The sequence below is a fragment of the Delphinus delphis genome, chromosome 14 (genome assembly GCF_949987515.2).
Source record: "Delphinus delphis chromosome 14, mDelDel1.2, whole genome shotgun sequence".
Classification (NCBI taxonomy): Eukaryota; Metazoa; Chordata; class Mammalia; order Artiodactyla; family Delphinidae; genus Delphinus; species Delphinus delphis.
Genome location: NC_082696.1, coordinates 43589913 through 43607904, shown reverse-complemented (window position 1 = coordinate 43607904; position 17992 = coordinate 43589913). Strand labels below are relative to the sequence as shown.

General features: G+C 37.8%; 1 protein-coding gene across 1 annotated transcript in view; it reads left to right on the top strand.

Moving 5' to 3' along the window:
- NT5DC1 (5'-nucleotidase domain containing 1) overlaps nt 1–17992 on the top strand; it is a 120393-nt gene that overhangs the window by 81038 nt on the left and 21363 nt on the right. The window contains exons 7-8 of the mRNA XM_060030061.1: nt 15382–15556; nt 17389–17486. Of these exons, the coding sequence (XP_059886044.1) occupies nt 15382–15556; nt 17389–17486 (273 nt within the window). The remainder of the gene's footprint in view (nt 1–15381; nt 15557–17388; nt 17487–17992) is intronic.

Sequence of the window (17992 nt, the reverse complement as noted above, 5' to 3'; positions counted from 1 at the left end):
AAGTGTGTGTGTGTGTGTGTGTGTGTGTTCAGTTTTGGTAGATCTACTAAACAATTTTCCAAAATACTTGTACAGTGTAGGAGAGTTCCAGATACTTTATATTCTCAGTATCCTCACCAATACATGATACTGTCAGGATTTGGTGGGACCACTTAATATCTATAATGATAATCGTAATTTAACTTTTGGAAAAAGCCAGTAGGGAGCAGCTGGCTCAATAGTTTTATGCCACAGATACACCTAGATTCACAAACACACACACACACACACACACACACACACACACACACACACACACAGTGATCATCAAACGTACCCACTTGCAACTTTCTGTAGGCCCATCCAGAAAACACCTTGAAGACAGTGGCCTTTGGTCCTGCAGGGAAACAGTTGGATAAGAGAGAATGATGCACTGATGTGAGCCTACAGGCTTTTGGTGGAGTAAGATATACTTGAGTTAATAATACTCGAATTTGCCAAGTGCTCTCCAGGTGGGTTTGCTGAATTTTTATAATAAAGTATTTGACATAAATAGCCCTCAGTTCACCCAGTTGGAGTCAACAGACTTTTTTCTCCTTCAGTGAGTGCTTCATTCCCAACCTTGTATATTATAGAACTGCAAAAGGAATGAAAGATGGTGACTAATAAAGATCCTGTACTTTATTAGTGGACATGCAGGGTGTAATAACGTCATTGTGTGATGATAGGTAACTCAACCTGTCTAGGCCTCACTTTCATGTCTGCACAGTGAGGAGATGGGGTTTTGTGGTCCCCAGTGTTCTCTGCCCAGTGCTGTGAGAAACGTTAAATAATGGAGCAGTAGGCAATCCAGCCCTGCGTTTTTCCATGGAAGTGGCGAGAAGAGACACTTCCCTGCATCCCCCTCAGTAGAACTTTTGAAGTTTTTTCCAAATATGTTTTGAAGTTAAGTGCCATTTTGATAAGTGAAGCCTTGCATTTTGAACCCTTGCAGGGCAATTTCCTGATGCAATGTCGCCCATAGGGTGATTTCACAGTTGATTAACTGTGTATGTTTAAGCCAGGGTGACTCACAGAGAGTGTTTACTATGTGCCAAGCACTGTGCAAGTGCTTCACATATATTATTGTGTCTAATCCACACAATAATCTTATCGGGTGGGTTCTATTATCATCATTTCACAGATAAGCCAACAAAGTGTCTGAATGACTGAGACACTTGCCCAAGCAAATGGTACAACTGAGACTTGAATCAGGACTGTTTGATCCAGATTCAGGCCACCCAGGATCACCCAGGACTGCATCCTGTAATGTGCTTATGTATGTATATGTACTTCACACAGAACTGCTTTATTTATTTATTTATTTAAGCCACACCGTGGCATGTGGGATTTTAGGTACCCGGCCAGGGATTGAACCCGTGCCTCCTGAATTGGAAGAGCGGAGTCTTAACCACTGGACCGCTGGACTGCCAGGGAAGTCCCCTTCTCTGTCCTTTGAAGGTTTTTCAGCATGAATGGAGTAGCCACTCTCTTCACATCAGTAGCAACGGCCATTACTTAATGAAGTCGTCTACAAATCACGCATTCCTTTCTCCCTTCCCTCCTCTGCTCTATAATGATTTAATTTGCTGGCATGAGACATTTAGATTAACTAACTCCTTTTGAAGTTTTAAATGGAGTTCTTATCTGGAGGGAAAAACATTTTCTTTGTCTTGGTTTTCCGATAAATGGAACTGTTATTGGGCATCTATAAGGTCTAGTGCAGTTTCCTTTTCATTCACATTTTTCTTCATTGAGTACACATAGCTCATTTTGGTGTTTATTGCTAACATTTGCTAAACACTGTGAGTAAAATGCAGATATCTGCCTCACTTAAATTGAATACTGAATGTTTCATTCTTGGTTATTGAGTAATTCCAAGCTTGCAGCTTCTCTGGATTTATGTTGCCAGCTCCTTTCCTTTAGAAAGAAATAGTCTGATCATTTGTGTCATGTGCTTAACAAATTTCTTCTTAGAGCAAAAGAAAGTCAGAATATAATTTTTCGTAAGGAATAGTTTGATTATGACAGTGTTGTTTTATTCAGGTCTTTTGGGAACTTGTAAGATCCCTGCCTTAATAACTAGAACTGTTGTATGCATGTAGCGGATTTGTTGTGCTTTATTCTGAAAAACTGAAGATATTCACTAAATATACACCAACAATGAGATATGCACTGCTGCTCCTAAGAACTTTAGCCTTGAGGTTCCATTTAATTAAAATTTATAAGTAGGCCTCATTTAGATTGAGCAGAAATCAAAGTTCACCTTTTTTTTAAATTTTTTTTATTTTTTTTTATTTTTTCAAAGTTCACCTTTGACTACAGAAGAGATGGTTTATTTCATTAAACCATGTAGTACCTTATAGTCACCGAGATTTCAAGCAAGTATGTTTAACATCCTTAAGAGAAAGTTTAATTACACTATCTTTTTTGAATGTGTTCTGTGCCCAGAATCTAATCGTTGTAATGCTAATCACTATAATGGTACAAAGAAATTTGATTTATGGAGCTTAAATAGAAGATAAAAATCTCTTATGCAATTAATAAACTATATAGAAAAATATATGAACAAGAGTTGGAGTATGTGAACTAGCATATAGTAGTTGGCATATTCAAAAGGAGAGAGAAAACTAGAAAAAATGGAAATTATGCTGACCCCTAAAAGCAGGGTGGAATTTAGAAAAGCAGAGAAGGAATCGGTTTTGAGGTAATGGCTTAAGATTGACAGTGGGATGGAGGAAGCAGAAAAATACCTTCCTTTCAAAATCTTTAATTTTATATGTATATTACTGAATTTTTAACATTATTTTTAAGATTTTTCATGTTAACCCGGCAGAGTTGTTTTTTGATTTTTGGTTTTAGAAGTCTTTCATATTTAAGTATTTTACAAATGCATGCGATTGTCATCTTAATATGACTGTATGTTTATCAGTTCAGAAAAATACCCAAGATATGTAAACTTATTGTATTAGCAAATTGGAAGGAGGCAGAGTGAAAGAGGTGAAAGGAATCAGGCCAAAGAAGAAAAAAGCGAAACTGAGAAGATTAAAAGCCCTGCTTAGCATAGAATATTCTCTGGAAGCCAGCCGAATGTAGCATCATTCAGCTGGGAACCCTTCCCGCCCATTGCCCATTCCCACCGTTTTCTACCTGAGACCCGGCCCACTCCGTGCAGAGGTTGCAAGCTGTGTTAGGTACTGAGGCTGGGACAGCTGTACCACCCCCTCCCCCTGCCCCGGCTTTCTCCACTTTCTGCCTCATAATGGATTATTGTTGAATGAGGACTGGGTTCTCATCATGGATCTTTTTAGTTATTTATGTTTTCCGGGGAGCTGAATTGAGCATAGTGTGTACATGCCAAAATGCTGTCTTGGCATTCTGTTAAGCTATGGACTCCGGAAGAAAAACCAGGTTGGTAGAAACTCGGTGAAAGTTCTACTCCAGGTTTTTTGTTTTTTAAAGAATTGTTAAATAACTGAGCATTTGAGTCTTCAGTAGGAGGCAGATTTCCTTAAGACATTTATAGTAAATGAACCCTAATGTCTGGTGTTTGACTGCTTTGTTCCTATTGTTGTTTCTGATCTCTGTGCCTCGGAGCTAGAGAAGTCAACTGTAACTTTCTTTTAAAGGAGTGAGCAATGGCACCTCTCTGAGCCTGCTTTGCCCCAAACTATCCCGTTTTAGTTCTAATTTTTTCCAGCTTCTTTCTTCTGGAGGAGGTGGGAGGTTTCAAGTCAAGATAGTATGTGGGCCCACTTCCTCTGGTGAAAACAAAACCTTGCAAGGTGGTTTTGTGCCTGGCAAATACATTTAAAAACTATTTTGAGACGAAATTTACAGTGCATCTCTTTGAAGCTAACCCCTAAAATTTGTCCAAGGTTTTACCTGGAGGCATCTTTGATTTGCTATACCAAGGAAAACATTCCTGTTTCTTGTGCAGCTAATATGTAAGAGTGTGTTTAGGCAATAGTGCCTTTATTCATCTCAAGCTACAAGCTCTTTAGGTCCTTCTGATGATGTCATCATGTGCATTTTTTGGATCTTTCTACTTCCTCTGACCTTAAGAGAAAATATTACCAGCTGTTAGCTTTCAGCCTGGACTTGCAGTGTCTTGCTGTGATGTGGCCCCTGCTATTATTGCTGTATCAGCAAGCAAAGCAAATGAGCCTGGAAACATTTTATTCAGAGACTAAAAATAAAGTGTATCAGAGTCATAAAGGCAATGGCAAAAGCAGATTTAGATTTGTTTTAACAAGGTGGCAAAGTGACAAGAACCCTCTTCTGGCTCCGTAGAATAGACTGTTAGAAGACCCGGGCCGGAGAATAACTGAGGGGCAAGTATATCATGGCTGGGGACCCACTGTGACGAAAAAAATACATGAAAGTATTTATATTGTCTTTCAAAAAGCAGTTTTATCACAAATGATCTTCTAATATTCACTCTGCTGAGAGACTGCGTAACCTTTAAACAGAATCTCGCAAATGAACAATTTCGTTAATCTTGTTGGCACTTTCTAAAACTGAGTTATAACTGTTGCTTATTGTTACTGTCCTATAATTATGAAATACTATGTTTATATCAGGAATCAGCAAACTTTTCTCAAAGGACCAGAGATCATAAGGATTATAGGCTTTATGTAGATACTTATATAACCATTTTAAGATGTAAAAACCTTTCTTAGCTTGCGGGCTGTCGTTTGCCAACCTCTGGTTTTTATGATCACCTGGTAAAATCTTGTTTGGTAGCTCTCCCCTCACACTTACTTCTGCAATTATTAATCCTCTACTGTTTGCCTGACATCAAGAATGTAAATACAAACGTAAAGACAGTTCTTTTCCTAAAAGATCTCCGTCTCAGGAGAGAGAAAAATACGTAAACACACTTATTACAAGTGTTTATTATCGTGTAGTGTGATGAATGATGTCCAGAGGTGGTGTGACTGGGCAAGGCAGTTGGAGAGGGCTCACAGACAAGCCCCAAACATTTCTAAGCAGCAAAGAGAGGACAGTGCATTCCAGGAAGGAAGATAATATTTACACCTTAATGTGAGACACTTATTCTGGGTTTTTTGCCTGTCTCAATATAAAAGCTCAGTTCTCAGATAGTAGCATATATAACATGAGCTCAGTCACTACAAAAAACTTCTGTAGACATTCTGAGGAAAAGCACATTATTCAATAATTACAGAGCAAAATAGGGATAGCATTTAAGCATTTGACTTCTGCTTCTTCTGAATGCATTATTTTTCTTTAACAGACACTGATCACCAGATAAGTTCGATTTAAAACACAAAGATTTAGACATGTAAACAATGAGGTTACATATCTCGTGTAACTGCTAAGATCACATATGAGGTTATGTAAGGTTTAGTGGGGTAGGATTCTCGAGCACTCTATTCCATTCCCAAGTTTATTATTAACTTTATAGTTGTGTGCAAAATCTGTGGTCTCTACAAATTCATCTTTAATAGGACAGCATTGAAGTGGATGATTTCTAAAGCCCCTTCCAGTTCTAGATGCTGTGACTAGAAAAGTAGACAGAGTGCATATCGATAGATACTTTTTTCCTCTGCAGAAATCTAATTTGATTTGTCCAAATTTCAAACTCTCACTTATTCTAATTCCAATCAATCCCGAAGTCCCTGAACTATGATACTATTTAGTAATGCACCGTATGCCAAAAAAAGTAAGGATTTATGGTATCCTTGAAGTTGTTCTACAGTACTCAAATGCTATATCAGTAGAGAGGTGGTATTGCACAGGCTCTGAAAGCAGACGGGCTGCGTTCAAATCCTGTCTGTACTACATTCTCTCTCTGCGACTTTGGGCAAGTTCCTCAGCCTCTTTGTATCTCAGTTTCCTCAGCTGCAAAATGGGAATAATGCAGGACCCGCCTCGCAGGGTTGTTAGAAGGATTAAATACATTAATAGTTGTAAAGGTCTTATAGTTGCATTGGCAATTCTGTTATTGGCAAAAATAAGCACTCAAAGTATGTCAGTTATTACTATAAGTAAAGATAATTATTATAACTAATCCTTTCAAAATACTAAGGCAAATTTATCAAAATGTTTTTAAATTACTGTTAATGCTTAGGAAATTGCTCAAATATGACACTGAACAAAATGCACAGGTAAAAATCTGTATGTGGTATACTTAAAATTCCCATATAGTTATATATGAATAGAAAACATACTGGCAAGAATTACACCAAAATATTAGTGTGTTGGGTAGCTAGTCTGAAAAGATAATAGTTCTTAATGAAGTGTGCCTCCCAGAATTTATACTCCTCTTTTCTTTCCCTTGAAAATGAAATGGCCCCATATAATCAGTAAAAGGCAGCAGAAGTGACTCTACAGACTTCTCAGGCAAGGTCGTAAGAATCCTTGCAACTTTTGCCTTAGTGTCTTAGAACACTTGCTTTGGAGGGAAACCCACTGCCATTTAAGAAATCAAGCTACCTTGAAACCATCATGTCATGGGGAAGCCCAGGCTAGCAAAGTGGAGAGATGTTTTATCAGCCCTCACTGTTCCAGCCATCCCAGCCCCAGGTGCCAGACTGTGACATCTGACTGGCACACCCCAAGGGAGAACCGCCCAGCTAAACTCAGTCAAACCTCAGAATTACGAGATACGATAATATACTGTTTTAACCCTCTCTGTGTGAGGTGGTTTGTTATCCAAAAATAGTAAACCCAATTCAGTGAATTTTCTATAGCAGGAATGTATCGTATTTGTTAAGAAAAGCAATAATTTAATCTCTTCAAATAATGTTATTTCAAAATACTTTCAGTGTTGAGTATTTATGTTTTATATATGTTTTTAAGTTTTGTATTTGGTAATTTTCAATTAACCTATAAATTAAATTGACAGGAGCAACCATTAATTAGCCATCCTAAATAAATGTTCATTTATCAGACTTAGGATGAGTATAAGTGTACAAAATCACAGAATAGTCTAGGAATTATATTTATTTGTGTAAAAATTCTATGTCACCTGTTCTAGAGAATCACCTTTGTCTAAAACATATCTATAAGATTATTTTTTGACAGTGACAAAGGGAGTGTATTGGAATGTGTTTTGGTTTTGTCTGTTTTGGTTTGGGGGTTTTCTTTTCTTTTTTTTTTTTGACCATGCCACGTGGCTTGTGGGATTTTAGTTCCTAACCAGGGATGGAACCCAGGCCCCCAGCAGTGGAAGCTTGGAGTCCTAACCACTGGACCTTCAGGGTGGAATGTGTTTTTTTTTTTTTGCGCGCGCGGTACGCAGGCCTCTAACTGTTGTGGCCTCTCCCGCTGCGGAGCACAGGACCCGGACGCGCAGGCTCAGCGGCCATGACTCACGGGCCCAGCCGCTCCGCGACATATGGGATCTTCCAGGACCAGGGCACGAACCCGTGTCCCATGCATCAGCAGGCAGACTCTCAACCACTGCGCCACCAGGGAAGCCCTGGAATGTGTTTTTAATTGGCCTATCCTAACCTGGAAAATAAAAATGTGTGGTTCTTAACTTGGGTGTCATGTGACGGTAGACCCGGGAATCTGATGGAAACTAGAGGGTATGCACCTGCTCTCCTCCCCAAGAAATGCACAAATACATTGATGAGCAAAATGTTGTAAACAGTGTTGGGTTTCCATTCACCCACTGAGACCCATGTATGTACTTTAGGTTAAGAATTCTGGTTTAGGGCATTACCATTCCTCAAACAATGTTACAGGGCGTTACACACATAGATGCTATAATTTCTATGTCTGTTACATCAAAGAGAAATTAACACTTTTCTATTTGATCGAGTCCATAATTTCAAATTTTGTATTACAAAATTAAGACCTCTGCCAAAACAATTAACTGAGTTAAAATATCACTAATTTAAAAGTTTAGTACTTTTTTTTTATTGTCAACATGGGGTAACTGACCAGGTGGTGTTTTACCGCCCCCCAAAAAAAAGAAACCAAAACATATAGAGGGTCAATTGTATACTGATACGATACAGATTTGGGTGGAAAAGTCTGGTGAAAAACAGAGTAATGCCTCATTAAAATAACTGCTTCACTAAATGCTGTGTGTCCTAGCTGTAGATGTGACACAGACCTAATAGCTAAATAGGGCTTTCCTGTTTATATTTTACACTGTGAGACCAGATATTGAATAAATAATCCTTTGTGGCAATAATCTTTGTGTGTGTTCCAAAGTTGATTTCTTCCAAGTTAGTCCTAGTTCTGCATACTTTGGCTTTATTAGTAAGAAAAGATATTTCTGGAGACACTGAGGACATTTTAACTAAGGTAATTAAGGAAAAAGTACACTCTTGTGATGAAATGTTATACTTAAAATGCATGTTTTTTTGAAGACCAATTTAGTTTTTGAAGAAATCTCAAGTTTTGAGTTGAGCTTAATGGGAGGTAAACATCTCAAAAGATTCCTTTCTTCTGCTGTAATCACTGTGTGTTTCAGCAGTTGGTTATTATTATCTCCGTTTCTGAGTAACTCACATTTGAAGTACGTGAGAAGTCGGAAGTACTGTGTAGAATTTACCTTCAATAACTTGTTAATTTGAGTTTTCTTTAAACTGTAACTGTTCAAAAGATTTATGTTGTCATAAGCTATACATAAATTTATGTTCTGTAAATGTATATACAGTAGAAACCTTGGAGTTATTCTTCAGAGGTGAACAACAACAATTTAAAGCCTATTTACTTTTATTTCAGGTGTTTCCGGAAGCATTTACAAATGTTTTCTTAATTTATTTTGAATTGCCTAGAGATAATAATTGGAATTGTGACTCCATTCCAAAGCATCTTGTTTCAGTTATCTATTGCTCCATAAGAAACCACTGCAAAACTTGGTAGCTTAAAGCCAAAATTTATTGTCACTTATATTCTGGACTCTCTGAGTGCTTCTCACTTGGTGTCTCCCATGTGGTTGGAGTCAGGTGTCATTGGGGGCGCAGTCTCCTGAAGCCTTGACTGGGCTTGATATCTACAGGGGCTCACTCACGGGTCTTGCAGTTGAAGCTGTCAGCTCAGCGCTCAGCTGGAGCTGGCAGTTGGAGCACCTGCACCTAATGAGTTCATCTGAATTGCTCCTCACAGCATGGTGGTCTCAGATTGGTTGCACTTTTTCGTGGGATCAGCTTCCTAGAGACAGGAAATTGAAGTTTCCAGGCCAGTTAAGGGTAACACATGGAAGTAACACAAGGTCACTTGCACCCCATTCTATTGGTCAAAGCAATAAAAGGGCCTGCCCAGATTCAAAGGAGTGAGGCAGTAGACTCTGACTCCAGACACATGTGCGATGAGAGATAGTGTTGTGACCATCTTGGGAGCTCCCCATACATTTTTCCTATACTGTAATATGTATAATAAATTGAACATGTGTTCTATATACAAATCACATGCAGAAGATGGCGAAAATGTCCCTCCAGTTACAACGAGCATTACTAAAAATTAACTCTGTTTCTAGACTTCCTCAAGAATCACATAACCAATATAGTTAGTGGCAAACCTAGATTTCAAACTTAGTCCAGTTTAACTCCAAAACCTGGGCTTTTTCTGCTTTACCTACAAAATTACTGCTCTCAGGACTGATAAATTAAAATGAATGTAAAATAATACTATGAAAAACATTCCATTACATCTTCACCGTCACATATATTCTTCGCTTATAAAGTGAAAATAATTTTTTAAAACTTGAAACCTTGATGGTTTAGATCCATTTTAACATAAGACATAGGTTTGAGAATTTTCATCAGATAACATTAAACATGCTTAATCTGGTTTTGCATTTCTAGCCAGAATAGTGAGGACCAAGCTTTTCGGGGGGGGGGGGGCGAAATGGTTTTCAGAAAGCTATCTGGTTTTATAAGGGTGTTATATAGCAGTGTTTCTCAAAGTGTGGTCCTTGGACTAATCACCTAAACTGGGAAACTGTTAGAAATGCACATATTCAGGCCCCACCCCTAATCTACTTGAATCCGAAACTCTCAGAGTATTTTAACAACGACTACTCTACAGAAATTCTGTTTTGGGGAGATTGCATACATGCGTACCTCAGAGATATTGTGGGTTCAGATCCAGACCACAACAATAAAGCAAATATCACAGTAAACCAAGTCACACGAATTTCTTGCTCTCCCAGTGCATATAAAAGTTATGTTTTTACTTTACTGTGGTCTGTTAAGGAGGAGAAACACTGTGGAAATGGGTGTTCATTGTGACTAAAGAGTTATCTGCCTGTGACATCACCATGAGATGTAGACTCAGGCAAACTTAAGATTATAAAATGGTCCATCTAAGCCATCTGTTTCACAGGTTTGCAAGTGTCTTGTTGGCCAGGTGTGAGTCTCTGGAGCCCCAGAGACCCACCAGAGATCTCTAGGGTTGGGCACAGTCATTGATATTTGTTACAAGTGCTACACCAGATTCATATTGCTCTCAGTTTGGGAATCATGGATTCAGACATTATAACTTACTTCCTCCCCCTAGTTCCTCTATCAGGTCTTGTGGACCAAGTCAGTGTCCCTTAGCTGTCAGTGCTCTTGCATTTGAATGTTTAAATTTCATATGCTTTCCCTTCTCTCCAGTCTCATCTCCAACACAAGTCTTCTCTTTGCCAGGCAAGGTTCTTCATTCAGTGTTCATGCCCATGTGTGACATCGCACATCACCAGTAATTAATATGTATTGGTTGCCTCTTATGTATAAAGCTGTATGTTAGGTAATCAGATACTGTAAAGTTAAGAAATCCCTGCTCTCTGAGAGCCAGTGATATACAATGACGCATGCAAGATATACAGATAATAATAGCAAAAGTTCTAGTTCTTATAGCTTAGAGCCATAATTCTTAATCCTGACTGTACATTGAAATTACTTGGGGAGCTTTAAAAAAATATCAGTGGCATCGCCCCAGCCCAGACCAATTAAATCAGAATCTTTGGGGTAGGTAACAGATACAGAGATGAAAGTCAAATACTATTAATGTAAAATTTTATAAATTATGTTTTTCAGTACATTTTATACTTCATTCCTCAATTCTTATTTGTTGTCCTTTTCCAAGCATTATATTTAGCACATAGATACTCACTTTACCCAATCTAGACATTCAAGATTTCTTAATTTACAAATATATTAGATAGAAACAAATCATACAGGAACCATAAACAAGAAATCTGTTTTAATATTAAATTTCAGTTTCATCTTTTGCCTTCTATAAATAAACAAATGAAATCTAGAACATATTTAATCTATTGTTTATTTCCTTCATCCTTCAAAAACTATTTCAGTATCTCTTGGCCAAAAAAATCATAGTATATGTATATTTCAGAAAATTATATCATCTCTTACAGCAAGTACATTTAAACAGTTCATGGCTGAACATTTTAGCTATTCACTAGCATGCTCTTCTATAACCTATAAAGGTTGTAAATATTTCAGTCTCTCCTAAATTATGTTCTGCAGTGGAAATAACAGCAGACCTTATTTGGAGGCTGATGGTGGAGGTGTTATTAGCATCCTGGCATCTCTAATCCCCCTGCACAACAGCTTTGAGAACTGTAGCCACAAATCACACAAACAGTAGTGATACAGTAAGTGAGGAAAATGCTTACTAACGCCATGATGATAGAAATCGTGATGTGGCACGATTACCTATTAGACTAAAAAAGGTATTTTTATTATTCAAGTTGTACTTTTTTTTTTTTTTTTACCACTAGAGGTCCCTCAATCCTTAATCATGTTTGATACATGCAGGCCATTTTCAGTGCCCGTCAGAGTGTCGCAACACTTGGCTGTTATTTCCATGACTCTATATTAACCCAGTTTTTAATATAAAAGGACAAAACTTTTATTTTTAGAACTAGCTTTTTAAAAATTATACTTTTAATCCCATCTGGATACAGAAAATACCAGTATCTAAGGAAAGAAGAGGGATGGAAAGGCCAGGAAAATGAGTTAATAAAATGGCAGTGAAATAGAATTCCTTTGAGGTTAAGTGAAAACACAGTCTGCTTTGTGAGTTGGGAACAAACAAGACCATTCCTTTCTTTCCACCTTAGGTCTCAATTCCTTGTCTTGTCTATTCAGTGTTACTCTATCAGTATAAAAATATATTTAACACGATTATTTTTATCAATAGGGGTAAAAAAAGAAGGTACTTTAGATAGCATGACTTCGATAGGACATGAATGATACAGTTTTTTGTCACAGTTAGGTAATATGTTACAAATCATATTATTACTTTGATTTTAAATAAACATAAATGTTCCTGTGTCTGTCCCTGAACTAATTTAAATATTCATTCATTGAATGATTGCTCCCTGCTGAACAAAAAGGCAGACTCCCTACCTTTAGGCAAATAATTTAATAGGCAGTTATTATTCCAGTGTAGTATGTTTAACATAAATTCCTTTGGTTTAATAGCTTGATTTATTTCAACAAAATATGAGCGTGTATTAGAGACAGCAATACTAAATTATAAACTTCAAAATTGCTAAGAGAACAGATCTTTATGTCCCCACCACAAAAAAAGAAATGATAATTTTGTGACATAATAGAGGTGTTAGCTCATGCTATAGTAGTAATCATATTGCAATATGTATGTGTCAGATCAACACGTTGTACACCGTAGACTTACATAGTATGTAAGTTTATATGTCAGCTATATCAATAAAAATAGAATTTAAAAAGATGAGTATAGTCATATTAATATACCTCCTATTTCTTTAATGATTTAAGGTTACATGGGAATGAAAATATTTTACCCAACAACAGTTAGTGATCTTTTATAGCAAGAGCGACCCATAACTTGCCATGGGGTATCTGTTTGTACAGGACTTGTCTTTTTTAGTTTGTTCATTTCACTCTGGCTTGTGAACAAAAGGAGGACAACCCCATTATTTCCTCAGAGAGTAATTTTCTCCAACTAGGCTATTACGTTTGCACTCTTTTAGATTAGGCTTATTAAGGGAAACTAATACTAATCTAGGCAAGAATTTTTAAATATAGTATTTAAATGTATATGTTTTATTTTATTCATTTGGAAATGAAATAGTAGCTTTTTAACAGTAACTTATATTTTGATCACTAGATGGCACTAAGCACATATAGCTAAGGAAAAATAACCTTTTCTCAGCAATTGTTTTTGAATACAGATGCTTAAGTATATAAATGTTCTCAGCATTACATACTACAAATCTTTTGTTATCCAGCCCATAATATTACTGTTGCTACAAAAGCTTTGTTTTTCTGGGTGAAATAATCTTACATATGATTCCTTTAGATAAATTCTGGGAAAGACACAGCTTCTGCCATTGCTTTGATAGCCACTCACTCATCAAACTATTCTATTTTTAGTTATTTAATTTTATTCTTTTGTCTTCCTTAAATTAGTCCTCTACTACTAGTACCTCCTCTTTCCTGAAAAACAAAGTATATTTTAATTTTTTAAAGGGCCATTACATAGCTTCTGGGATATTAAGAGATCCTAGAGATTTACACATGTGTTCTCTGTAGGGCAAAATACAAGAGCACAAACTTTGTTTTTGTTCTTGGTGTTCTGATGTCTGAATATTATTCTCATTTTGTAACATTCTTTATTTTGTTAAGTAATTTTTTTAATCGGGTTATGATTAATTCTTACAATGTATTATTTTCTTAACAGAGATGCTGTAGGCTGCAAATAATAGATATCCTTAATGTTTAAGCTCATTAAATTGGGTTGTTTTACATGACCAGGACATTGGAAGGAATTATCCTGTTAGGTTAGACTGGTAGACACCCACCCTCCCTGAGCACCTAGCCCCTCAGAGGAGGATGAAACCTCAAACAAATCAGAATACTCTTTAGCAAAGAAGGAGGGGAGTGGATTTGGGCAGTCAGACAACAGTATTTGCTACCATTTCTGCTTTTGTTTCTTCTTTTTTTTTTTTCTTAAGAGACTCTTCTGTCCTGACATTCTTGATATATAACTTTCATTTCATTTATTTCAAGTGCATGACATTGTACAGAATTACAGTTATAGCCTATATCTATTGCAGAGTTTATAATTCACTACAAGCTCGTTCACTTCTTGTTTTGTTTATGCCTGTGTCTTTTTCCTAGCCGTTAAGGAAAGTAGGAACTCAGGTTCTCTTTATTTGCTTACTACTGCTATCATGCCCAAAGAACAGTATCTCTAAAGTGCTTTATGAATCTAGTAGCATTTCAACCAAATCTGCAATTATGTGCCTAAGTACTCATAACTTTTAAGGCATCATATCAAACATAGTGGGTGCATCTGACCAGGACTTCTGGAAATGTTGGTACCAGCTGCTTCGGAGCTCAGGCTGACCCCCTGGGCTCTAAAGACCCAAAGGGACAGAGCTGGCAAGCCCAGCTCAGTGACTCTGGTTCTTCGGCTTTCACTGTCAACTGCACTGCCTTCCTGCCTTTTCTTTTTCTTTTTTTTTTATTTTTAATGATTTTTTAAATAATTTTTATTCATTTTTTTGCTGCGCTGGGTCTTCATTGCTTTGTGCGGGCTTTCTCTAGTTGCAGCGAGCGGGGGCTACTCTTCGTTGCGGTGCTCAGGCTTCTCATTGCAGTGGCTTCTCTTGTTGTGGAGCACAGGCTCTAGGGGCGCGGGCTTCAGTAGTTGCAGCATGCAGGCTCGGTAGTTGCGTCTCGGGGGCTCTAGAGCACAGGCTCAGTAGTTGTGGCGCACGGGCTTAGTTGCTCCACGGCATGTGGGATCTTCCTGGACCAGGGCTCCAACCCGTGTCCCCTGCTTTGGCAGGTGGATTCTTAACTGCTGCACCACCAGGGAAGTCCCCTTCCTGCCTTTGATGACTTGTTTTTCCATTTAACATCACATCACCTCCCAGGGGCTGTAATAGACCAGGGCCTCTAGTCTCAGTTTCATCTGAAACAACACTGACTCAGGAACCCAGCTCCCTTCTCCACTGCATCATGCCAAAGACGTGTTCCTGGTGCATTATCTAAATATATATTTGTTTGTTATCCGTATTCAGCAAATATTTGTTGAATGATTGAAAGAATATTTATTAATTGACATTGCAAATGCAGTAAGATTTTCTTTGATTTGAAAATGCTGATGTATTGTGTTTATCGTGTTATCTGTTTTAACACTTTATCAGTCCTTGTCAAATAACCAAAAAATATTTTCAACTGACATTCTCAATCATCATGTTTTTAAGAACAAGAAAAGTATTCTTAAAAAGCAATTAGTAATGGCGTCGTTGCTGGATTATTCGAACCTAGTTTTTATCCTTTTAGTTTTATCTATAGCTTTGAGAGAGAGGAACTTGTTCGAGAATACACTGAGTCAAAAAATTTTAAAAAGAAAAACCTCCTTGATATTTTTATTTTTCAGAAAACTGTGGAATATATTTTCCAGAAATAAAAAGAGATCCAGGCAGGTATTTACACACTTGTCCGGAATCTGTTAAAAAGTGGCTTCGACAGCTAAAAAATGCTGGGAAAATTCTTATGTTAATTACCAGTTCTCACAGTGATTACTGTAGACTCCTCTGTGAATATATCCTTGGGTAAGTGATGAGTCATTTCGTTTTCATGATCTTATAAAATGCTGATAACAAATTACACCAGTGCTTTTCCAAAAGTGTTAGCCATGACCATATCATTATATTAAACAATGCTGAGTGACAAGTGGTTGTTTCTCATAACAGCCCTTAACATCTCCTGACAGAAACACACCCCAAGTACATTGTAGCAGAGCGGTATTACCGGGTCAGTATGCTCAGAGCCCGTTCATAGTCTGGGCTTTAGCTTTTCTGAAAGGTGGATGGACCGCATGTGCTTTGGGCAGTCCTCCGTGAATTTGGTTTCTCAGCTTTGGATGATTATTGAGGGACACTGAGTTGTAGATTATAGCCCCTGTTACTTACCTGGAATACAATCCCTCTGTAGCCATTTCCGTGTGGAGCCAGGCACTTCCCCATTTACATGGCCAGGGGTGGGATCGACATCCATGAACATCGAGGCAGCATAAATACATAGACTTAAAATAAGACAGTCGTGGGCTCAAGCCCTGCCTTGCAACTCACCCCGTGACCTAGGGTAGGTTCTATGACCTCTCTAAGCCTCAATTTCACCATCTTAAAGATGGGACAGTAGTATCTCATAGGCGTGACAGGAAGTTTAAATAGCACAATACAGGTAAAAGTATGAGAGTAGTTGGTAAGGCTCAGCAAGTGTTAATACTTATCTGTGGCATTCTTACGGGCAATGCCAGGGAATATCCATGGTCAGAGCCAGATTCTAAAATGAGCTGTTAGACCTCCCCTACTGTTTCCTCAAATTTTAGCAGATACTGTACTGAATTGCCGTGAGTATGAAGCAAATTTTAGCCTCAAAACTGACCTCTTGCCAACCTGTTTAGCTTCCTGATTTCCATGTTCCTCAGCACATGTGGATTCAGATTGGCCTATGGTGTACTTACGGTCTGTCGGTGGTTTTCTGCTTTCTGATTAATGTATAGGTTTGGGATCCTTGAAGTGAATTAAGGCTGCAGCCCTGTATGCCTCGGAAAGTGCCTTTTGTAGAGACATTTGCTGTCCTGGTAGTGGGACCATGCTTCAGAATAAACACTTGGAAGTCTTAATTTCTTTTTCATTAGCATAGATTACCAAACTTTTTCTTCATATCTTAATTCCTCTGCAGTGTCGTTTTGCTGTGTAAAAGTATTCTGGAATGTTGGGTAAATATTATCTCCCCAATGTAATAGTGAGTCTGTCAGGAGCAAGGACTATCTTTCCTTTGCTGTCCCAAATAATCCTTAATACAGTGTTAAATACAGACTAAAAAACAATTATTATTGTTGCCTAAAAATTACCATATTGTAATACTACCCTGATTTTCAAAATAAGGTATCTTCACATTTTGAACACTCTCTGAAAGATGTCATCTGACCTGTTACAATGCTAGCTTTCTGTAGGACCCATGTAACACACAAAATTATTAATAACTCTTGATGCTAATAAATCCAGACAAATTTCAGGCCCCAAATTTGAAAACATAGCTCGTGAGTATTTTAGGTGTTAGAAACTATTGAATTTACACACTATAATTATTGCCATAGTGAGAAAACCAGCTTAGCACCTAGAGTTAATGAGTTAATATGCTTTTTTTCCCCCTTATGTTTGTATTGATACTTCAGGGTGGTGTCAGGATGATTAGTGCTTGACTACCTTCTATTTCCAGTGTAAGGTTCACCTTAGAATGTATTGAAAGCATAGAGAAGTTAATCAAAAGATCAGAAATGATGCTGTGGTCAAATAGGCAAAGATTAAGTTCTGTTTTATATGGACCTTTTCTAATTCCTTAAAATAAATGTATGAAAAATATCATTGCTTTTTAGGAATGATTTTGAATATCTTTTTGACATTGTGATTACAAATGCATTGAAGCCTGGTTTCTTCTCTCATTTACCAAGTCAGAGGCCTTTCCGGACACTTGGTAAGTTAACATTTTGTATCTTTACTCTCCTATTTAAGATTTGTTCATTCACTTACTCAATAAATACCTGTTGGCTGACAGCCATGTACAAAGCTCTGTGTTAGATGCAACAAGGGGAATAAAAGAGATACCAGGTGTTCTTCCCCCTCATTGGGATGCATAAACAAGCACGTAAGCAAGTTGGTGAATGCCTGGGATATGATTACAGGTCATGTTACCTGTCGAGATGGAAATGACTGCCTGGTGAGGTAGTAAACCGGGAGGCCACCTTAGAGTGCCTGGCCAGGGGACGCCTGTCTGAAAAGGTCAGGTGAGGTGACTTGCTAGGCGGGACCTGCGGGATGAGTAATGAGAAGAGCAGAGGAAGTGTATCCCTGGCAATGGGACAAACAAATGCAAAGCCTCCATGTGAGGGTAGTTTGGGCTCGTTCCTGTGACAGAGAAGGGACCTGTGATTCTGGCACACAGTCATGGCCAGAGAAGGGGTGAAATTAGGGAGGCAGGCA